This window comes from Lotus japonicus, chromosome 3, assembly GCF_012489685.1.
Source record: "Lotus japonicus ecotype B-129 chromosome 3, LjGifu_v1.2".
NCBI classification, from domain to species: Eukaryota; Viridiplantae; Streptophyta; class Magnoliopsida; order Fabales; family Fabaceae; genus Lotus; species Lotus japonicus.
This window is the reverse complement of record NC_080043.1, coordinates 90,796,307-90,819,929: the sequence shown is the minus strand read 5'-3', so window position 1 is coordinate 90,819,929 and position 23,623 is coordinate 90,796,307. Positions and strand designations below refer to the sequence as shown.

Sequence of the window (23,623 nt, the reverse complement as noted above, 5' to 3'; positions counted from 1 at the left end):
CTATCAAGACAAAGGATGTCACAAACCCCATATATATATCTATATAAAAATTCTACGCATTAGTAAATAATAAAGGCACATGTAGGTTACAAAAAACTAACTTCTAGGAACATGGGTTCAATTACTAACATATACTAACTTATACTAAAAAAATTAGTAAGCTGCAACTTCTACTCCTTCTCCAGCTTGACAGAACGCAGCTTCATTCTCTTAGCAGGCATTGTAGTACTAACATCACTACCAACACTTTGGACTGAAGAGCATGCGACAGATCCCTCTCGAGGGGAAATTTCATCAAGTGAAACAACATTGGGTCCTATTTCGGACAACTTTGCAGAATAGTCACCAATTGTATCATCAGTTCCACCACTGGATTTTGGAAATTTACCCTTAGTGATCATCTAAGCCAATAGAACAAATACAACAAAACAGTGAGTAATATTAATCAACATAGTAATAATCAGCACATAATCATGCAAGATAGTGAAATGAATACCTTGCTTAGGGTTTGAACCTTTGACTTGTCCTTGAAACTCTCAATCACAGCGAATTAGGAACATATTTTCTTAACCTTGTACGAATCATCAAACTTGGTCCCATGGCCAATTGACTTCTCAGCTTTGAATAAGAGTTCTCTACCAATGATAGTCTCAATCTCAGCCGGGTATTCATATGGAGACTTCGCCTAAAAACAATATATAGTCAGAACTTATGAGCACAAGTTATAGCAAGTAATGTCCAGCTCTTCCAATAAAAAATGCTTCATATATCACATTAAACCTTTGAGATCATGACCAACTCTTTGCATGATTTGTTAAGAAGTAGTTGGCAATCAGTGCCAAATATGACAAATGTACCACAATCAAAGGCATCCTCAACACCCTTTAGTTTGAGCCTGATATTAGAGTAAATAGAAAACAATTAGTTCAACAACTGCGTTTGATGATTTTAAAACAAAATCATAAAAACCAGAACACTGCATCACCTAGGAGTTACGGACAGTAAAGGTTTGCGGCATCCAGAACAGTAAAATGTTCCATCCTCAGTTGTTACTGCCTTGTGGCAACTGCATGCAGAGTACCACCACTTCTCCCCTTCAGCAAGGCTAGTAACTCGTGCTACAACCGTAAACACACCATCCTACATGAAAGAATGCACTCGTGATAAACTGTGAATAGTGATATGAATTGATAATAAAATTTCAATTTAAATGGAAAGAATCAATTACAAACTAAGAGTGATTAAGTTAAAACAACCTCCTCAGTCTCATTGAGCTCTTTCAGATCCTTCCTAGGATAAAGAGTTAAAAACTCCTCCTCTTGAGTTAGTATGTGAACATCATCATCATCTTCCGATTCAGCCAATGGCATGTCCGCCTCGATGCCATGAAGAGCCAACCTTGTTGTATCATAATCATTCAAATCATACAAATTATTAAGCAATATGGTATAACAAACAATGCTGTGGAGGAAATTGTACTGTCTTTATACACATACAACTCACCCATCACGAATTGTAACCGCTTCAACTATTGGGGGGGGGGGTTCCATAGAAGGATAGTAGCATTCATGAAATTCTGAATAACAACAAAACCTACATAAAAGAAGTAATTGCAATTTAGTTTCATGCATATGAGGAAATGGCACCTACCATCTAAAGAAAATAATTCTTGGCATACCCTTGAATGTCTTGATCTTAGCAAACTGTAATATAACAACAGGTGTTCGAACACCATCGTTTACAACAAATTGTTTCACAACATAAAGATAGCTTCCAAATGAAGCACACTTGATTTCCCCTTGTACCAGAAAAATAAAAACAACTTCAGCCCAAAATTATACAGTAAAGTTAAAAGGGAAATTCATGATGATTGAACTTAAATAATCTCATCTCTAAGATCGACCAAGTAGCCCTTTTCAACCTATATTTTTCATGAAAGCCAATGATTTATTCAAAGGGTGGCAGATGGTTCTTCAAGCAATTTAGTAAATTAACTCAGAAAAGAAAATTCTTCACTACAAAAAGACTTGCATGTATATTCATGATGCTCACAGCCACAGGTTATACATAATCAACAAATATAAAAATCGTTTCAGTGGGTGAGTGGTGATGATTTAGCAGGTGATCATGTGATGCAGTTAGGCAACCTATATCACCACCTCATAAAATGATCTCCATCCATGCTATTTTGTAGAAGTGTGTGTGTGCTCCCACTCTCTTGAATCACCTGCTAAAATTAGCAATTGACGCATTAAGTGTTTGTAGTTATAATCACACTTGATTAAGTGGTAGCAGAAAAAAAATAAATAGACAAAGGTAATATAAATAGACCAACTGATATATGATGAGATATAAGTTATACATACTACATGTGTTTGAAATTGTAAATAAAGTAACTATTATTCATTCAAAGGCATGACTAACCATTTACAGAAATAAAAATCTGCACCTCTTTTTGATGAGCTGGCTTTGCATACACACCATGTCTTTCCTTCCTGCCATCATTCAAGCCCAAATTAATAAAAAATAGCATCGAAAACTTGGCATAACATTGCAATTATTCAAGATACTAAAAAAATCATTCCCTGTGATACACTCCCAAACTAAAAAGAAATAGTGAAGAAGAAATTATGAGACAAAACCCCTTACTTCTAAAGTTTGTCAAGGATAAATTCTAAAGTCCTTTTTTTTTTGAAAGCCAAAGAATTGCATTATAAGGGAGAAGCAATAGAAGAGGATTACAGCAAAAAGAAAAAAGGATAGAAAGAATACATCAGCAAAAAGAAAAACCAGAAAAGGGAGGAGTTCTCAAACTGCAAGGTTACCAAAGGCCTATTATACCCAGTACCATTACCATACCTCCCTACCAACCCATCAGATATAACCAAGAAGCCCAACCCCACCACACAATTTCATTAAATTTCAATTCCTAATAGCTGCACCCATGGACAAACAATATACCTGTGCGTATATGGAATCCCAAAATCAATCATCATACCAAATTAAAATTATACCTGTGCGATGGCCACTCATATCTCCAATAGAGATTTACACAAAATAAAATCAACAGAAATATAGCAAAGAGAAATAGAGGGCACTGGCTTGAGACCACAAAGTGAAAATGAATGGTTCAATTTATAGCAACGAACTACTCATGCTCCAAATCAAATCAGACAAGCTGTAAAGGAATTAGATGGGGAGGTAGGGTTTAGACGCACAACCTGTAAAGCAGAAGCCACAGCTGTTGATGGAGATTGAAAGTACCATCATCTAGGAAAACAGAGATAGGGAGATAGATGATAGCTAGCGAGGAAGTACAGGATGAAGCAATACAACTGTGAATGGAAGTGGGAGCAGTAGGAGTTCGAGTCTAGGCAAGAAAGCTGGTAGGTTCGTATGCGGTAGCCCTAGATGAACAGAATCTGACACTATCCTGACCAGAAGCCACAATGACAGAATCTCTCAACAATTCTTTGGAAATCCCTGATAACAGAAAGGGTCTCCTTCGCTAGATCAAGGCTTCAGCGCTGCAATCTTCATCATCAATTTTTGTTCGACGAAGCAGTGAATAATATCAGTGGAAACACTCTGTTTCTTTCATCTTGAATCTCTCACTCTTTTTCTCTGTTACGTAATGCTCACTTTTTTCCTGACGATGAACAGTACCCTAGGTGAGCAGACTGCTAGTATCCATACAGCCCAGACAACCCAATAGGCCCAACAAACCTTCACTTGATACCCAAAAAAAAAAGATGGCCATGAACAGTGAAACTGGATTTTACTTCTTAAGTTAGTAGATGTTATAAAAAACTAAACTGACTGCTTTTCAACTTTGAATAAAATGGATAAATCATTGAAAAATTAAAGTGGCTAATTCTCTTTAAAAATGGCTAATTCAACTTCTTTGGGGGATTGTAATAAAGATTAACTCATTAAAAAGATAGTACAAATTTATTCACATCTCACATTTGCATACACGAATAGAGATATGAATAAAATGTGAAGAAATAAAAGATATAATGAACAATGTAACATATCCATGGAATTTTTCAAGAACAATGTTGGATCAGTCGCATACCTTACTCTACCTCGTGAAACTATAAGTATCCATCCATAACTATCATAAAATGAGAGCACTCTTATATAATTGAAGACTTTTAAATTACAGTCAACGTAATGGAAAGGGGTGGATCACGTAATTACATCTATTATTATATTGAAGGGGAGGAGGAGGATTGAATTTGGACATTCATTCCAACATTCGCTTGACTCTCATGACCGTGTATGCTCACCCAGCTAAGATTGAGGCAAGTTTGCCTTGTTTGCTATTCAAGTGGAACTAGTTAAGGATGTAAGATCCGGTCATTCATAAAATCTCTAATTTTTATTTTGAAAATTAGGATGGAAGTAAAATTTAAGTGAATATAGGTGTGAATCCATCAACCCGATTATACTACCTTAAAAGAAGATTTGAAATAGAAATTAGACCTATGGTGTAATGAGAGTGATTAGTGGGGAGACGGAATTCGAATAAAGGGAATTAAAATGAGGAAAAAATCAAAACCAAAAAAAGAACAAAGTGAGCGTGAAAGTGCAACACTGGAAAAATAAGGTTGGAGCAACAAGTTCTAGCGTAGTAGTTCGCAATTGATCGTGCTTTTGAAGTATATGATGAATGATTTGATAAAAAATGTACTTCTTTCAAAGTCTTAAGAGAATTAGATTCATACACCCTCCGATCACATATATAAGCAAAAAAATACGTTTTAGATTCATTCATTTAATTAACTAGGTACATGCATTAAATGAATGAACTTAGAATATGTTTTTTTATTTATATATGTGATTGGAGAGTGTAATCTTTAACTTATTTTTAATAAAAAAGTGATAGCGGGACCTCAATGGTCAAGAGCACAAGAGTAGTGAAGAAATAGAAAAGGGAAGTAATAAAGTTTTTTGTGTAGACGAACGAGATGACGCCACATCAAAGGTGGATGATGGAGTATGGTGATGAAGACCACCTTCCCTTTTTCCTCGTTTCAGGAATCTTATAATACCATCACTAAATAATAGCAATACCACTCAACTTCACTATTTCAAATCAAAATCGGCGTCTCTACCCTTACAGTCAACGGTCAACATATCACAATAATCCAATTAATATCTCATTTATATACATATATATATTCCTCTCGTCCTATAGCTTGTAGTAGTTCAGTTCACACATTCCCTTAATCCAATTAATTAATCAATCAAACTCTCCCTTAAACTAATCATTTCCAATTTTCTCCCTCCGGAAGTCACCAAGAACGCCATCTTAATTTCCTTGTTTTACAATTTAATCAATTTAATTAGTGGTATAATTAAGTGTGAAATTACCTTGTTTCTTCCTTCTTCAAAGTTTTAACCCGTTGCTAAAACGCGTAACTTTACACGCAAAACGGTTGTCGTTTCATCATAATTCAGACACGCTCCTCTCTCTCTTTCTTTAAATTGATTCTTACCACTTTCTCTTCCTCTAGTATCTTTCATTTCTTCACTCTTTCTCTTCCTCTCTCTAAAACAACATGAGTTTCGAAACGCAACCCGAAACGGCGTCGTACTGGTGCTACAGCTGCACCCGCTTCGTCCACCTCTCCGCCGCCGGCAACATCGCCTGCCCCCACTGCGAAACCGGCTTCGTTGAAGAGATCCACCCCGACCAATCACCGAATCACGCTCACGCTCACGGTCTCAGCCCGTTACCTGAAGATCCCGTTTCTTCCCGGCGGCTAGGTTTCCGCCGCAGACGCCGCGACACCGGAAGCCGCTCCCCTTTCAACCCAGTCATCGTGCTTCGCGGAACCGCTGACGACGGAGCCGATCAAGAAGGAGGCGCCGCCGCCGCCTTCGAGCTTTACTACGACGACGGCGACGGTACCGGTCTCCGCCCACTTCCGCCGACGGTTTCAGAGTTTCTGCTGGGGTCTGGATTCGATCGGATGTTGGAGCAATTCTCGCAGATCGAGATGAATGGTTTCGGCCGGCCGGAGAATCCGCCGGCTTCCAAGGCGGCGATCGAGTCGATGCCGACGGTGGAGATCGGGGAGGTGGAGGTGTGTAACGAGGCGCAGTGCGCCGTTTGCAAGGAAGAATTCGAGCTGGGTGCGGAGGCGCGTGAGCTACCGTGCAAGCACATTTACCATTCCGATTGCATCGTTCCGTGGCTTTCGATGCGGAACTCGTGCCCGGTGTGCCGGCACGAGCTTCCTTCAGATCTGAACGCTAACCCTCTTAGGGCTCCAGGGCAAATCGACGAGGAAGCGATCGGGTTGACTATATGGAGGTTACCCGGCGGGGGATTCGCTGTGGGTAGATTCTCCGGTGGGCGGAGTGCTGGGGAGAGCCATTTGCCGGAGGTGTACACGGAGATGGATGGTGGGGTGAATTCAAACCGTGCACCAAGAAGGGTTTCTCCGACGGTGAGCGGACACAGGGTTAGGGAACGACGTGGAGTTGGCAGAGTCTTTCGGGGTTTCTTGTCATTCTTTGGAATTCGTGGTTCTTCAAGGTCAACTCGTTCTTCGTCTTCTTCAATTTCGTCTTTGTCATCTTCGTATTCTGGTAATTCTGAAGTGAGTACAACAGGCCTTAGCCAATTGAGTTCATCGCTCAATAGAAACTCGCGGAGACGACGCAATATGTCACAGCTGGTATTGGAAGATTGATCTGCAATTTTGCGAGAAATACAATTTTTTTCTTTTCACATTTGGATTCATGCTGTAAATATGATGAAACTCTTGGGGTTTGAATCAAAATCAATTGAAGCTTAGATTTGTTTGGATGGTGCAAATTGCAATTCAAAACTTGGGAACAGACAATTGCTTCTACAATATCTGGATGGAACTAGCAGTGACTAGGCATACATTGGGAAAGAAGAAGTTGAGTGCTTCAATTTCTGTGAACTCCATTATTTGATTTGATTTGTTTATACTATCATATTAGTCACATGTTATTTGTAAGAATTCTTTCAATGATTATGCTTTTTGAGATGCTGCTTCTCTGAACTTGCAATCTTGCATCATGATGTTTTGACAATATGCTTACTGATATAGTATGATACACTGGTTACTCAATTTCTGTAACCCTTTTCCTGTTTAATCTCTTGAGTACTTGACATTGATTGGGAAGGGGGGGTGTTTAATGTGAAATCCAATATGTGGCTTCATGGGGGTGCTGTGGAGTCCTCAAAGGTTTCATTCTCATTGCTTTAACTGGTTTGCTTTTGCAATCTTCACAGCAACAACTCTGCTTAGTACTCTGTTTGAGTGTGTTTATACTTTGTAGCCAATTTTCTAGAAGAATCAAAATCCATATTTTCAACAACCATAATTATAATTTGTAATAAGCAATTAAAATTGGTTTGACTGAGATGTGCAGAGGAATGAGGTTTACTTGGAGTTGGTGCAGGGGGTCTCGTAGTCAATACTGTTCTGTCTGTAGATACAAGAGTCTTAACACCTTGGTAAAATGAAGTCTCACACACATCATAAAAGAGGAAATTAGCATACTCTATAGGAGAGTTATGTAGAAAATGCAGACAAGGGCTTCTACCATGAGCTTATTTGGTCAAACAATTCGCAACGTGGTTTCCTTCTCTCAAAACATGAGTTATCTTCACACAATCTTTCTCTCCATCAAACTTTGAATCAGATGGATGATAGTCGCACAGGGATGCTGAGAGGAGCATGACTGATTGATATGGATGTAACAGCTACCAAAAAGTCACTTTCAACCTACACAACATTGTGATTCTTTGACCAGGCAACAGACAACACTAGAAAAATTGCCCAAACTTCAGCCATCTAGACAGAAACCATACCAAGCTTTTCAAAAATCCCCATGCCATCTGCCTAAACAGTTTATGAATACCCTCCACAACTAGCATTCTGCCCTAGATTAATAATTGATTCACATTGCATTTAATCCAACCACCCGACAGTGCTTTCAATTTAACATAAATAGGTAAACATTTGGACTAGCCTAATATGTTGACAGGTTCCAAACCAGCCCAAAAGGACCTTCCCTCCACTATTCTAGCTTTGGCAAGAGAAAAAATATGATTAAGATTAAAGGCAGTTTGTTGGAACACAAGATTATTCCTCTCCCCCCAAACTTTAGTCATGGAAAAGCCAAAGAAAAGGGGCCAAGTAATCCCCTAAACCAGTAAATCAGTAGTTGACAGGCTCCAAATAAATCACTCATTTAAATCCATGGCTAAGAAAGATGTCGAATGCATTGTTAGGATGAAGACTCCCATATCAGTCTTATGTATGCAGCCCTTAGCAAATGAAGTTCTGTTTCTGTAGTTTGCAGGCAAAGTGGGCTAAGTTAGATTGGGATAAATGATGACTTTTTCTATGATCATTTGTTTTTAGACCCTTCTTCAAAATTTTCCACATGAAACATTGAATCTTTAAATTTATGTCCTGGTCTATGAAATAAATAAAAAATGTAAAAAACAAAATCAACAATTAGAATAATTTTTCCAATAGCGTCATCCACATGACAACGCTAATGTATGTTAAAAATAGATTCCCATGTCAATATTTACGTGGGTTGAACTCTAACATTTTCACTTTAGACCAACATTAAAATGTATAAATTAGAGTGGTCATAAACGACCATCATTAATATTTATGCATTAGCATCGGTCAAAGTGGCAAGTTTGTTGCTTCGGCATAGAGTGGACCATACAGACACTAACATATAGTTGGCCTAAAAGATTAACGCTTAGACATTAGCTTCAAACTATTTGACGTGAGTCACAACATTGACGCTAAATTGGTTGTACATTGAACTTAATCAATATTTTTCTTATTATTATTTCATGTGCTCCATTGCCTTCCCTAAGCCTTAGACCATGAGTTTACATTGTAACTCAAAACTACTTTGAACACTACCTAAACCTCCTTACCATATGTTTAACTCCCATCTTTTGTCCCTAACTTTAACTTGTGATCGAAACAAGTTGCATGAAATCAAAAATGCAAGTTCCACCTTTGACTCCAAGAACTCATGCAAATAACACTACACTCTCTCACAACTCTTTCGCCCTTTTATTATATAAGATTATAAGGATTCCCCCTCTCTTCCCTTCATTGAACCAAGAAACCTTTTTTTTTTTGTCAAAAAGATCTCTCCTTTACAAGGACGAGCCCAAAAAAGACGCACTAAAAGCCCAAATAACAACAGAGAAATGTCCTTAATTAGGTTCGACTCTCTAGGTAAATGAAGTTACTAATATTGGGTAGTTTAGTTTAACTGTTAGGGTCGGTTTAACTTGAAATTTGTATTTGATTATCTGATAGCAAGATTATTGGAATGTGTATAATTGGCTTTCTTTTATTTGGCATGTGTTCAATATATTGAATTTAGGTTTCTGCCATTGTTTTTTTTTTAGGTTTCTGCCTTTGTATAGCTAAATTGATTTAGCTCATATGAAAGTAAATGGTTCAGATTTTGGGATATCCAGTTTACATGACTGTAATTTGGTTCAATTAACACACATTTAGTGAGATATTGATCCTCAACCCTGGTTGGAGCCTTGGAGGGCCGAGTCTCTAGCTGAATTTGGAATATAGAGTCTTTAGTTGGTATCCTAGTAATATTCTTTAGTTGGAGGGCCAGTTTACATCACTGACGTTTTATTCAAGATCAATGGTTAGTATATAGAGTCTTTAGTTGGTATCCTAGTAATATTCTTTTTATACCCAATCACGGTACTTACTTTGCAATATGTAATCACACATTTTCTGTTGTACTTCTGTTAAAATTGTTAATTTTGTTAATTCTCTTGTAGCTTGGTGGGTTGAGTTCATTGTTAGGTGCTGAACCTTCTCCTTCCATCAAGAGCTCTGGAGTCTGGTGCTGCTTCTATACTCGTCCAATGACTGAGGAAGGGGTCAATGCCTTGCCTATTTACACATACAAAGTTACAGTCCCGACAAAGTGAGTTATAATAGTTTATTTGAAAGGGAAGAAAAAGAAGTAAATACCACTGGATCTGAAGAAAGGCATGCTGGATATGTGTGCAGTCCACCCTATTTATCTGTTCTTGGGGTGACACTAATTACTGAGTTGTTGTTAGTGATGAGTGATTTTAAAGTCCCCACATTTTGTTTTGAACTTACGCCCTAAATTGTCGTTGGTGTTGTATTTTTAAATCGTTGGAATGTAGCAAGGTAGTTAAAGTCACGCGCCTTCTCGTGAGATCTCATGATCCTCCCGGTGCTCATACTTATGTTGCACTCGCCTTTGTGGAGCGGGTGATCGTCGAGTTGGATCGCAAACACGCTGTGGTGAAATTGCCAATCTCACCCATGTCCATGGAGGTGGGTTGCAACGTAAGCACGAGCACAGTGATTACCTAGAGGATCGTGAGATCAAGGCACACGATTTTAACTACATTGGTTATGAAGGTCTTTCTTGATAATTATGATATGAATGGATCCCATATTTTTGCTCTTGGTTGTTAGCTTTATGCACTAGTGGTCCTCCATTTGATGTTACCGTCTGCCATCAAATTTTTAAGAAATCTCCTGGCAGATATAATGTAAATTATCTGTGAATTAGCCCTGATGTGTTTTGTTCTTCTCATTGATTTGCTTTTGAAAAACGAACTTTAATGATTCTTCTAATGATTGATTATCTCTAAATCATGTTGATGAATTTCTGGCATGTCTCCCACAGTCCCACTTGCAAACTTAAATTATCTAGTAAATTTATACAAAGCTGGGGATGAATATCTCCCACATAATTGCTGCTCTACCTTCTCTTTTCCTTTAATGGGAACGCTTTTTAGTTTCCCTTCAAATGTTTCAATCATATTAAGCATGACTTACTACAGGGGAACAGAGGGAAGTGTCGAAACTTAAAGGCCTAGATGATGAGCTGATATGTACTACATGTTTGGACCAAGTTAAGAGGCGGGAGCTTGTTCGTAGCTTGCCATGCCTGCCTGCGTGCATCGGGTCTGTCCGCCGCCTATTTTTTGCATTCTTAATTTTGTTTTATTATTTGCCACGGGTTAAGATTCACTTAATTGTAAAAAGCCTTAGCCATGCCAATTTTCACCATCTAATCATGCATTTGATTTTCTTCCATTTCTTTAATTATCAAACACACTATGGTGAGATAATGAAACTTGACATGGTTAAGTTTTTTTACAATTGAGGCATCTGTTTCCATTTTGCATTAGTTAACATTTATGCTTGTGTCCCAAAGTAACATACTTATTTAGTGATAATTCAATGTCATATATTGATATATAAAGCTACTGATTCCTCAGTTTTGTTGTTATATTCTTTACAAAACCTATTAATCTTACTAGTTTAGCTAAAGCATATGGGTTCCTAACCAATAAGTTACTATATATTTTTTTAATCAGCATTGCTATACAGTACGAATCATTCAACACAAGAAAGTAACGAAGCAATAAAATGAACCAATGAAAACTTTCTTAGTAGAAGTCAAACAGCCAATTGGGGTAACAGTTCTCCATGTCTCCTGAATTATGCTGTCAATTTTGCTAATTGTTGTTCTTGTGTTGAGGTCAGGCTTCTGCTATGTTTTCAATAGGTTGAAACTCAGAAATAATATTTACAAGCTTTACAGAGACCCAACCCAGAGGATTATTGTACACTCCTAAACTGCAAACAGCTTTTCATATATTCTAATCCTTCATTTGTTATCATACACGTTATATTAATTCTATTAACTTATAATTTGAAAGTTTTTTCTCCCCCTCCTTTTTCTCTCCCAAACTACCCCGAACGAAATTGTGTTTCATTAGTTACGCATTACTCTGTTGTAATTAAGCTAATATAAAATAGTGTAAATTTTAGGATATCTAATGTCTGTACGCCATATGAAACATGCAATTTAATACTGACACGCTAAAAAGTAAAAATAAAAACATACACCGAATAGATTTTACTTGGTTGTGTCACGATTCGAACTACCAATAATCAATAACAGTTTTTTAAGTATTTGTTCCACTAGCCTCTTGGCCGACAATATAAAGAAGTATGAATATGTCTGATTTTTCTGTCATGCTATTAGATTAGATGAAATTAGTGATTAACCAAGTGAGTTGACGTAAGTGGTTGGAGGTTTGATTTTCAACTCTTGTGAATGAAAAAAAAATTGTTAGTCAAAACCCTCTACGGTTTAATATGTGTTGATTATGAGGAGATAAATTAGTCCCATGAGTCACGTCTATTGACCGTAACTCAAGATGAGGATTGTAGTCTTTGCCTCTTTGCTCCATCTTTTGGAGAGTTTGCTTATTAAGTAATTAGGAATAATTTACCAGGCTTATATTTAATTACTTAAGTTTGGAACATTAAAGAAATACAACATTATTCTTTAGATTTAATTTTAAATAGTAAAAAGAAATTTAATTAAGTTTTTCCAGAATCACTTATATGAACTCAATCCATCATTATGAATTTGATAGACCTTTGGTAAAATTTATTTAGGCATGAATAAACTCTCCATAAGTCCCTAAAAAACTATGCTATGATATAGTATGTGTATTTTTGTTTATATTCGGTAGTAAATAAGATGTAGAACTGGAAGAAGATAATATGATACATGGTCTTTTATGGGAATGTCTTAAATAATTCCAGTCAACTCAATTGTTTGAACTTCTTCGTCGAAAGTTCAATTTTTAAGGGATACTTATATGAAGATTTTTGTCATTCACCATAGTCAAGTCAAAATTGTGATAGTAATTTATACGAAGAAAATAATAATTTCAGTAGGGAAACAAAAGAAGTCTAAATTGGGGCAACCGTCAAATGATGAGGATATATCACGTAAGGCTTATTGAATTAGGTCTTGGCCACCTTTTCTCGATAATACCTGGTTTCTAATGTTGTAATCTTGTAAGTAGCACAAATCCCACATTTGGAATCATTTGAAAGAGAATAATTGAAGTGCCTAATTTCATTGACCCGTAAGACGCTGATAGAAAATGGTGCTTCAATTTCTTTGGATTGCTTTCTAGATGGAAGTTGGAACCTAAAAGTAAATACTTGTATATGATGATCAGAGTTTATAATATACTGTCATATAGAATTCACAATGAGACTTTGTGGAGTGCAGGGTCACAAAACTCCCAAGTCACAAGTAAACCCAATTTATATCAAAATAGATTGTTGTTGATGTTGCTTTGATTATTTTGGTTTTGAAAGTCTTACTATCTTAGTGAATAGTCTAGGATAGAAGCTTTGACATTAGAGTAATTAGCATTAGTATCCAATCTCTCTGCCTTAGTAATTTTCCTCTGTTTTCCTTGCTAGAAGAAAAGGTTGATCAAATGTCCTTCTCTTTCTTTTTGGCTCTGACTAACTTACTTACGGTAAGTTTAGAAAGGTGCATACCAATGCCATCAATACCAACCAAACAACGACAATTAAGCATTTCATGAAAAGGAGATATGATTCATGTGACTTGAGCTGAAGTGATCCATTGAGAAGGGTCTTGCAATTATGACTTAGCAATCTGAGATTTGCCTTTTACAACAAGTCTTAATAGGTTATTAGAAAATACTCTTTATTATTATTAGAATTAGAGCTAGGCCTAAACTCTATCCATAAAGCTAGCTCATTGGTGATCAGAGTCGCTCTACAATTTCTAAAGACTGTTTTAGTCATATTTCTTGTTAATGTTAGCCTTCTCGACACACTATTCAACAAGGACACCTAAATTGGTTAATGACACTTATTACTTTTCAGCCATTTTAATTTTGTATAAACCTTGAGATATATAGACATCAATTTTGCAAACATTAAATGTTTCGTGAACTACGAACCTTTTGTGATTACCAACACCAACTTTTGTTATGGTTTTAGACCATCACAAAATGCGCTTTATGATTTATGTTGGTAAAATTTTGTCACAAAAGTGATTGTAGCAACACCATTGCGTTACATGTATCACCTCTGTTTTGCAAATTATAGTTTTAGGTCATCAACTTATAATCTGATAATCCTCCACTAAGTTTTCAGGTTTTACTTAATATTCTAGGCAAGTTTATCTCCTAAACGTGATTTGGCTTGTCTAACATGAATCCAAACACAGTACCATAACCATAATGTGTCCACTACTGGTCCAACCCACGTTATATACTCCTTCACTTTTAAGTTAAATGCAAATTTTAATTTTCAATGTGGGCATTTTTATGAAACAAATAAACACTGGAAAATGTGTGAATGGTGCAGAGAGATGTTGGTTGCAAATGAAAAAGAAACGAAATTGTAATTAGGGAGTAAGGATAGGGCCACGTAATTGAGAGACAACCAGTAAAATTAACGTTGGTGACACTCAAAAAACTAGAAGAAGGGAAAATGGGACCGTATAAAGTAGGTGAAAATCAATACTCCTGTGCCCTGTTTTGTTCTGAAACATGGACAGACTACCAAACCAAACACTAGTTTGTAAATTTCTAAATTCTAACACTATATAAATATGCAAGTTCAGCTCATGCACTTCACTCACTGTGACTAATCAATCCTCTTATATCATCCACAATCACAATGTTGACACACAACAAAGTGACACTTTTTGGGGCTTTTCTCTTCGTCACCACTATACTTTGGACGTTTCCTGAAGTTGTTTTGGCTGCTTCACCCCATGAAAGTGTTACAAGGCACTACAAATTCGATGTACGCACACGTTATGTCTATATTCCTTGCAAAACATGATTTATCACCACACACTGTCACTTAGTATAAATGTTTAGATTTCCGTTAAACTCAATGTTGATCTATATTTGAAATCTACGTGACAAGTGTGATATGTATATGTATATGTATATGACTTTTTGTTACTTGTGTGCAGATAAGGCTGGTAAATGTTACGAGGCTGTGTCACACCAAAAGCATGGTTACTGTGAACGGGAAGTTCCCGGGGCCTCGCGTTGTTGCAAGAGAAGGGGACAGAATTGTGGTTAAGGTTGTTAATCATGCTCCAAGCAATATCAGTGTGCACTGGTATGAACTTAATTATTCTTAACCTTTTGTACAAGTGTACATATATAACAAAATAATGATCATGTATTAAAATTTGTATGATAAGTTTTTGGTCTTCTAGCTATGATGTTAATGCATGTTATGAATTATTGTGTGGCTAATAACTGAAGCATGAAACAGGCATGGAGTGAAACAGGTTCGTAGTGGATGGTCAGATGGGCCATCTTACATAACTCAATGCCCCATTCAAACTGGACAGAGTTATGTGTACAACTTCACCATTGTTGGACAAAGAGGAACTCTCTTCTGGCATGCTCACTTTTCATGGTTAAGAGCCACTGTGTATGGACCTCTAATCCTCCTCCCTAAGCATAACGAATCATACCCATTCGCCAAACCCCACAAGGAAGTCCCCATCCTCTTAGGTATGCACCGCAACAATAATCGGTAGAGTTTTGATACATTCACACACTCGGAATTAGAATTGACTGCAGTCACTTTTTGTGTATTACAGGTGAGTGGTGGAACACGGATCCACTGGCTGTTATTTCACAAGCACTTCAATCAGGTGGTGGCCCAAATGTCTCTGATGCCTACACCATTAATGGTCTTCCTGGACCCCTTTACAATTGCTCCAATAAAGGTAAATAATTTTAATTAAAAGAACACCATTTTAACCCTTTAACCAAATGTATACCTAGACATGTTTTTTAACTCTTTCGAAAGTGAAGTCAAAATCATGGTCAATAAAAACAAGGCTAAAAACAAAAGCTAAGAGAAGTTGCTTGTCTATCATGATTTTGACATCAGGTAATTTTCTAACGAAATGAACTAATTTGTAATTACCAAATACTAATATGCAATTGGTTTTGATGTGCAATGTGAATCATGGACAGATACATTCAGATTGAAGGTGAAACCAGGGAAAACATACCTTCTTCGCTTGATCAACGCTGCACTCAACGACGAACTCTTCTTCACCATAGCAAACCACACCTTAACCATCGTTGAAGCCGACGCTAGCTACGTTAAACCCTTCAACTCCGACATCATAATCCTTGGTCCAGGACAAACCACAAATGTTCTGTTACACACAAAACCTCACAACCCAAACACCACATTCCTCATGCTAGCTAGACCCTATTTCACTGGCCAAGGCACCTTCGACAATTCCACGGTGGCCGGCATTTTAGAGTACAAAAACCCACATGATGGCACCAAAAACCTTCCACTCTTGAAACCCTCCCTTCCCGCCATCAACGACACTTCATTCGTAGCAAATTTCAGCAGCAAATTCCGTAGCTTAAATAGTCCCAAATACCCTGCAAATGTGCCACAAAATGTTGACAAGAGCTTTTTCTTCACGGTGGGGCTTGGGACAAAACCGTGCCTAAAAAACCAAACTTGTCAAGGACCCAATAACAGTTCGAAATTTGCAGCTTCCATGAACAATGTTTCATTTTCTCTGCCATCAGTAGCACTTCTACAGCAACATTTCTTTGGCCTTAAGAATGTTTACACCACGGATTTCCCAGTTGTTCCTCTAAGGAAATTTAACTATACTGGGACTCCACCGAACAACACATTGGTTACTAATGGAACGAAGACGGTGGTGATTCCTTATGGTACAAAAGTTCAGGTGGTGTTGCAGGACACTAGCATTCTGGGAGCAGAGAGCCATCCCCTGCATCTTCATGGCTTCAATTTCTTCTTAGTTGGTCAAGGTTTTGGTAACTTCAATGGTAGTGCAGACCCTGCTAAGTTCAATCTTGTTGACCCTGTTGAGAGGAACACTGTTGCTGTGCCTTCTGGTGGTTGGGTGGCTATACGATTCCTTGCTGATAACCCAGGTGATTGACACTAAATTATAGCATGTTTTTTCCTACCCCTCAATTATTTTGATAACTTTATAGAGTATTACGTGAATGATTTTTTTTTTTGAAAGTGTGAATGATTTAATTGTATAGCTCTAAACATTTATTCATTCATAAACTACTTTGAGAAAATTATTAAAATAAATTTAAAATTGGGTATAGCCTTATAGGTAAATATAAACTCTCACAAACATTTGTGCATAAGCGTTTAACTGTTTATACTCTTCCAAAGGGGTCTTTGAACTTATAATAGCATAATCCCTCAAGTCTGAACTATGAGTGATTTTGATCACTTTATAGCTCTTTTAGCTGATTAAATCACTCTTCTTTTAAAATTAAGCAATTTTAATACATCAAGTTAAATTTTTATTTTAGTTCCAAACATTTTAGAACTTATAATAGAATTTTTATATGAAATGAAAATTGTTAATCTTCTGATAAATTTTGTAGGATATTATGTTAATTATAGAGTCTTATGAGATAACTGAAGAATTTATTTTTTTGAAATTTAATATTTTTTAATGAGCTTTAAGGAGAAAATGTCTACAATGACTAGTTTGATTTAATTTGTGAAAAAAATTCTTATAAAACAAGAATTTAAGAGTTTTTAAATGAAATGGAGACTTGATTGTATCAATTAAAAAAAGTTGAGGAACTAGATCTGTAAAAAAAATATTGACAAACAAACACTCATAATCAATACTATTAGAAGGATTAAAGTTGTAATTAAATCTAGGTGAATTAATACATTCTTTCTTTCATTTGGTTATATGTACACTATAATCAAATTGATAAGTTATATGTATGGATGAAACAGGTGTTTGGTTTATGCACTGTCACTTTGATGTCCACCTTAGTTGGGGTTTGGCAATGGCTTGGGTTGTTGAGGATGGGAAGCTCCCAAATCAGAAGTTGCCTCCTCCACCGAAAGATCTTCCTAAGTGTTGATTTATATGACTTCAACTTTCCTCTACCAATTTTCCCTCGCAAGGAAACCATTTTCTGCATTTTGATTTTGTCACACTTTGATTTCTCTACAGGAGTGATGAGTCACCCACTCTTGTTTTTTTATTTTCACTTGTCATTTATTTTTTGTCTCCACCTAATTTTCATGCGAAATGATTAGGAGGGGTGGTGTTTTATAATTGAGAATATCAATGTACTTTTTTTAATTTGTTGCTAATTAATATCAATGCACTTGATTTTCAAAGGACCTTATAATTGAAATAATAACATATGCATTTTCTCACCCTCTTTGGCAGTAATTTGTTCGCTTTAATTATATGATTAGATACAAGAGTTTCTTACTCTTGAGAAATCATGGAGAAATTTAAAAAACAACCTTGGTTATGTTTGGCATGTCATTTCAGCTAAGTTATAGCTTATTTGACTAGCTTAAAGCTTATTTGACTAGCTTAAAAGCTCTTCAAAAGTGTTTGGTGAAGAAGCTTATTTTAGTAGCTTAAAGCTTTAAGCTATAAGCTATCTCAGATAGCTTATAACTTATTAAATTTATTCTCTTTTTTATCCTTATTATTTTATTAAAATTCTACCATTACCCTTATAAGTATATTTATAAAAACACTAAACTTATTTTCCCCTCACACTTACGTATGCAGTTTCCGCCACCATTCCCGCCACACCGCTGCGCACCACAAGTATTATAAATATTATATTAATAAAAATAAATATTATATTTTTAAGATGATATATAACTGTAGCTAATAAAAATATTTAAAGTGATAATAATTTTAATATTAATATCATATTGGTATTAATGTGAAAATAAAGTAATGTTAAATATAAAAATAATTATACAAGTATGTTTTTTTATGTCATTTTACAATTTCAGCTTGTTTAACAGCTAGTTCTACCAAACACTTTTGTTTCAATCACGTAGTTTTTCAGCTTTCAGCTATCAGCTTTCAGCTAGCTTATCAGCTTTCAGCTATCAGCTAGCTTATAAGCTTTCAGCTAGCTTTTCAGCTTTCAGCTAGCTTATCAGCTAAACATGCCAAACATAACCAAGAACGCAATCACTACATACAACTTAAGAATACAGAAATGAGCTTTCATCATTCTCTTTGATCTTTTCCTGCAATACTCCGTGTCTCCTCTCCTACTGTATGATCAGGGTTATTGAAAATGGATAAAGGTTTTTTTGGGTCAATAAAATGGATAAAGGTTTCTTCAAGGTGAACTTTTTTGGCCAAGGGTGAACTTAATTTGGTAAAGTTAGTAATTGGGTTTGCTATTTGGGCTTTTCTGGTGGGTGCGATGGCCTTTTTAATACTTTTTTGTCAATGGCCTTTTTGATACTTTTTTTTGTTAGTTGAGAGAGTTGTTCTTAAAAACTTATTACCTACATAAAGGAAAAATTTATTATGGACCACTTTTTGGTGGTGTAAACTTAGACCACTCCCTTTTGACCTACAATAACAGGTTTTAAAAAAAAAAAAAAAACATATTTTCTTAATCTTTAATTAATTATTAGGTTAATTGAATTAGCTTTTAACTTAAATGGTCAAATACATTAATCCTCAATTAGATGAATTGAAACTCATTCACCCAGATTCAACATGTTCAGAAAATGCACAACCACGTTATGGGGTTTGGAATCCTTTTTCACTTTTTTATTCATGTGCTTGATTTTGGAAATAGTCCAAACAATGGAAAATAAAATATCCACCACCGTTGTGTTGACTTGTTGCTACCGTGATGATACCAGAAAAGGTGAGAAGAAAAAGAAAGAGGAAGAAGTGAAGATGTGTGAGGAAGAGATGAGTGAATAGCGATGCAGAGGGCCAAGGAGGTACTGGAACCAGAAACCACCATGGATTCTTCCTCCAGCCGCCACGAGGAAGCCACCACCACCACGAACTCTTCTCCTTCCTTTTCCTCTGTTCCAACTGCGAGCACCACTACCTCCATGTCTCCTTCACGAAGCAATGAAGCCACCACGAAACCCTAGCCGCCGCTATCTTCAATCCCCGATCTCCGGCGAACCACTCACCATTTGGAGAAACCAACACCACCACTGCACTCCTCTCACCGTCCGCAACAAAACCCCTCAAGAAATTTTTCGTTCTGCCGCCCTCCGCCGGCGAGCCTCCGCCCTGCAACTGGCCATATCTCCGTCCTTCGGCCTCCGTTGGCCACGAAACCACCACCATCATGCTCTACACGGAGAGAGGAACAAGACCCTCTACTCCTTTTCTTCTCCTGCGACATTGCCGCCACGGGCCGCCGTGCTCCGCCATCTTCTCCGGCCAATCTCACCGGAAAAATCTGCAGAACTTGTTTTAAAGATTCAAGCTTTCTGGGTTGGGTTTGTTGATTTTAGGGTGAAGGGTTTAATTTAGGGATTAGAAAGTTAATCCTAATTAATTTTTATGATTAATAAATATGTTTTTTTTATTTTTTTTAAAAAACTGGGAAACCTGCAATAACAGGTCAAAAGGGAGGTGGTGCAACTATAGACCACAAAAAAGTGGTCCATAGTAAACGCCTCCATTCTTTGTTATACAAAAATATTCTTTGACCTTTCTTAAGATCAAATCGTTGTTTTATGTGAAATTTGATTATTAAAAATAGAGGATCATGCTTCTGACTTGCTTGATATTAAGCTTCTTTTGGACCGTGACTGGGACGTGGAGCTCCTGCACATCTCTAGGGATACTAATGAAGCAGCTGATTGTCTTGCTGACTTGGGTGCCCATCTCCGGTGTCTGTACACTTTGTTGGAGGCTCCGCCTCCACAACTTTGTCCCATTTTGGCTAGGGACTTTGTAGTCTTTCATTTTTGTTGTTTTATTTTCCGATGTACCAAAAAAAAAAATATTGACGTTCAAATGAATTAAAAGTAGATTTGTCTAAATCACATAAGAGATATGGATCATTCAACAATCTTGGGATGTGTGCTGACGAATGCAAAACATGTCTATATGTTTATAAGTATATTTCCTCAATTATTTCAAGTTTAGAATGATTCAAGAACAGTTAAAACACTCTAGTTGAATTGAAGCAAGGTTGAAAACAAAAAATTCAGCATGATAATTTTTTTTCTAGAATCAATTCTGTCATCCAAAAAGCTATGTTCATAGAAGCTTCTCTATACAAAGTTAATTTTATCTTTAAAACCAATTGAAGAAAGATTTTCAAACACGCAATTGCCTATTGCGTTTACATATATATCCGTAGCAGCAACAAAATAAAAATAAAAATCAACTCCTTCCCATGTTTAGGGGAGTTGGGTTTGGCACCCCAGCTATGGGGCTTGGCACCCCACTTTATCAAATACGGAATTTAAAGTTCCGTATTCTCCATATTGAATACGGAACTTAAAATTCCGTACTGTATTTAAGCATGCGTGTCACATTTTCAACCACTCATTATATACTAAAACAGATACGGAATTTTATTTTCCGTATTGATACGGAAATTTAAATTCCGTATCTATTTTAGTGGGGTGCAAAGCCTAAGGGGTGGGGCTCCGAACCCAACTCCCCATGTTTAGTCCAGCAAGACTCTAATTGAAATTTCTAAATCCAGACAATAATTTTCAGATTGAAATCCGATACTGGTCTAGCTACGCAGTTACCATGTGCCTGTGAATCCATACCTACAAATTAAATAAGTTAATGATTACAATAATACATGTGCTATTATAAATCCAAGAATATGCATATCAGTGGCTGTGATTGTTGATTTGTCACGAAATTGGCAGGGTAAATTGACTTGTAGGGTATGCAGGTGATGCATTTTTTTCTTCCAAGTACAAAAAGATGCTTCAGCTAGCGCCGAATCCATAGATAGGGAGCAGAGTCAAGTGCTATGTTATCCTTTTTCATTAGTAATGTACCAAAGTTAATTAAGAAAATAGAGAGAGGGAAGTGTTGTTTAAGGTATATGTTGTCATCTTTTGCATTATATCTTTGTATAAAAGGGCGAATTTTAAAAGCATTTTCATCAATGACAATTGACAAACAAGAGTCACGTTCATACGAATAAGATATGGATCGATCATGAAATTGAAAACTACTCCTAAATCTACTCACGATGACTTGTGATTCAAACTCAACTTTTGACTATATCAAGGGTATTGCTGATTAGTGTCAAGGTTGATTTATTCATCCATGTGAACGATTTCTGCTGCAAAGGAAAAGCATCTTAAGCGGATAGTAATGGCACAAGGCACACAACTCATCACATGAGAACCAGCTATCACTGGTCTACACTTACATATCTTCTTTGGTACAATTTTTAAAAAGGGAGAAGAGGGGAGCAGAGAGGGTCAAAACACCGGATATAACTCAATTTTGTCTCATATCTAAAAGTTGAGAGAATTGGAAATACTTAGATAAAAATACTCTTCCTAAATCATGAGTTTCAAAATTGTTTTAAAAATAAGGGTAACTAATGTAAATTTGATTTCAAATCACTCTTTTCCCTCGTGAATCAAATTGAAAAAGAGTTATTTTCCTTCACCTCCCCTACACCCATCTCCTTTTAATAATACATGATAAGAATTAAAATATCATATTTATTACCCCTTTTCTTCCCCTCCATTCTAATAAAATCTCTTCTTCTCGGTCTCCTCCTCTTCATTGAACCAAACACTCCCGGAAAGTAATTTCATTTTATTCTATCCCTATAACATTATTTTTATAAATTTACCTTTACTCATAATTTATGTATTTGAACTCATTCTTTTAAACATAATTGTACTGAACTTAAATTTATCCAACTGCAAAACAAACGCAAGTGTTCTCTAAAAAATGAGATTACTTTGATCTCCTTGCTTTCGGTGGTGGTGCACGACCTTCATTGACTTTGCTTGCACGACAAGGTTGCATTGATACAGCAAGAGTGTACCTGCATAAAACACTTCAATTCTCAAGTTAGTGAGAGAGCAAAGAGAGAAGTTAGAATCTTAGAAGAACTCAAAGTTTAGCATAATGAGCAACGTGCATATATAAATGAACGATTACACATTAATTTATAGGCTCGATAATCATCATAATTGTTTCTCGAAGTACTTTAAAAGCCTTGTTGTAGAACTTCTGAGATTTTAGTTACCCTTAGACAGTCTTCGTGTGAATGTCATTACGTGGGTTGAGATTATTCCACCCGGCCTTAGCTGGGACGAAATATTCGTTAATTAATTCATCTCATTCATTTTTGTGGTTAGTTGCAAAACCTTTGAACTAAGCTTTTGGACTAAGTGAGAACAACAACATAAATGTTAGTGGTCTATTACAAGGTAGTCAGGATCGGGATCTGGATCGTAAGATCGTAAGATTTTACGATCTGCAAGGGCAATTTCGATCTGGATTGTGACCAGGATCGTAAATCTAGTGGATCGTATTAGGATCGAGATCTTTGAGGTAGGATCTTCGGATCTCGATCCGATCCTACTTTTAATGGATCATATTTTAATTGAGTTTTGTTTTTTTTTTTCTAAATTTCTAGTTTTGGCCCACTAATTTACCCAATAGTCAATACCCATTTACCCACCTATTCCAAACCCTATATTTTGAATTAGAAACAGTGAAACGGAAACAATGTTGTTTATGTTCCCATTGTTGTTTGGTGGTGTAACTTGTGCCTTTGCTTGGTGCTGACATCTATTAATTTTCTCTTGTGCCTCCTCTAGTGTTGCGCTGTGGTTTGTTCTGTGATTTAAGGGCATGATTCCCTTGCTGCATAAGGCATTTATCTGTTCGTTATGTC

General features: G+C 36.5%; 3 protein-coding genes across 3 annotated transcripts; 2 read left to right on the top strand and 1 right to left on the bottom strand.

Annotated features, from left to right (window-relative positions):
* Window positions 1-18: 18 nt before the first annotated feature.
* LOC130747273 (uncharacterized) lies at window positions 19-3,366 on the bottom strand. The gene is made up of 9 exons (XM_057600151.1): window positions 3,222-3,366; window positions 2,450-2,495; window positions 2,160-2,230; window positions 1,504-1,593; window positions 1,257-1,398; window positions 986-1,140; window positions 781-895; window positions 497-685; window positions 19-401 (listed from the first exon to the last, which is right to left on the bottom strand). Exons 3-8 carry the CDS (start codon window positions 2,180-2,182, stop codon window positions 551-553), a joined length of 660 nt encoding a protein of 219 aa, XP_057456134.1. The 5' UTR covers window positions 2,183-2,230; window positions 2,450-2,495; window positions 3,222-3,366; the 3' UTR covers window positions 19-401; window positions 497-550.
* A 2,121-nt stretch (window positions 3,367-5,487) lies between these two features.
* Window positions 5,488-7,046, top strand: LOC130747272 (E3 ubiquitin-protein ligase RDUF2-like). Its single transcript, XM_057600150.1, has one exon. The coding sequence runs from the start codon at window positions 5,568-5,570 to the stop codon at window positions 6,705-6,707; it is 1,140 nt and encodes a 379-aa protein (XP_057456133.1). The 5' UTR covers window positions 5,488-5,567; the 3' UTR covers window positions 6,708-7,046.
* A 7,498-nt stretch (window positions 7,047-14,544) lies between these two features.
* Window positions 14,545-18,140, top strand: LOC130747271 (laccase-2-like). The gene is made up of 6 exons (XM_057600149.1): window positions 14,545-14,711; window positions 14,887-15,038; window positions 15,198-15,442; window positions 15,532-15,660; window positions 15,914-16,867; window positions 17,709-18,140. The coding sequence occupies exons 1-6, from the start codon at window positions 14,583-14,585 to the stop codon at window positions 17,837-17,839; spliced, it is 1,740 nt and encodes a 579-aa protein (XP_057456132.1). The 5' UTR covers window positions 14,545-14,582; the 3' UTR covers window positions 17,840-18,140.
* The last annotated feature ends 5,483 nt before the right edge of the window (window positions 18,141-23,623 follow it).

Excerpts from the sequence above, each read along its gene's own strand:
- LOC130747273 (XM_057600151.1), bottom strand. The coding sequence starts at position 2,182 with ATGGATGGAGATCATTTTATGAG. Across the intron at positions 1,594-2,159 it reads GATGGAGATCATTTTATGAG|GTTTTGTTGTTATTCAGAAT; the intron begins GTGGTGATATAG and ends TCTTTTATGTAG. Across the intron at positions 1,399-1,503 it reads GCGGTTACAATTCGTGATGG|GTTGGCTCTTCATGGCATCG; the intron begins GTGAGTTGTATG and ends TGATACAACAAG.
- LOC130747271 (XM_057600149.1), top strand. The coding sequence starts at position 14,583 with ATGTTGACACACAACAAAGTGACACTTTTTGGGGCTTTTCTCTTCGTC. Across the intron at positions 14,712-14,886 it reads CAAGGCACTACAAATTCGAT|ATAAGGCTGGTAAATGTTAC; the intron begins GTACGCACACGT and ends ACTTGTGTGCAG. Across the intron at positions 16,868-17,708 it reads ATTCCTTGCTGATAACCCAG|GTGTTTGGTTTATGCACTGT; the intron begins GTGATTGACACT and ends TGGATGAAACAG.
- LOC130747272 (XM_057600150.1), top strand. The coding sequence starts at position 5,568 with ATGAGTTTCGAAACGCAACCCGAAACGGCGTCGTACTGGTGCTACAGC.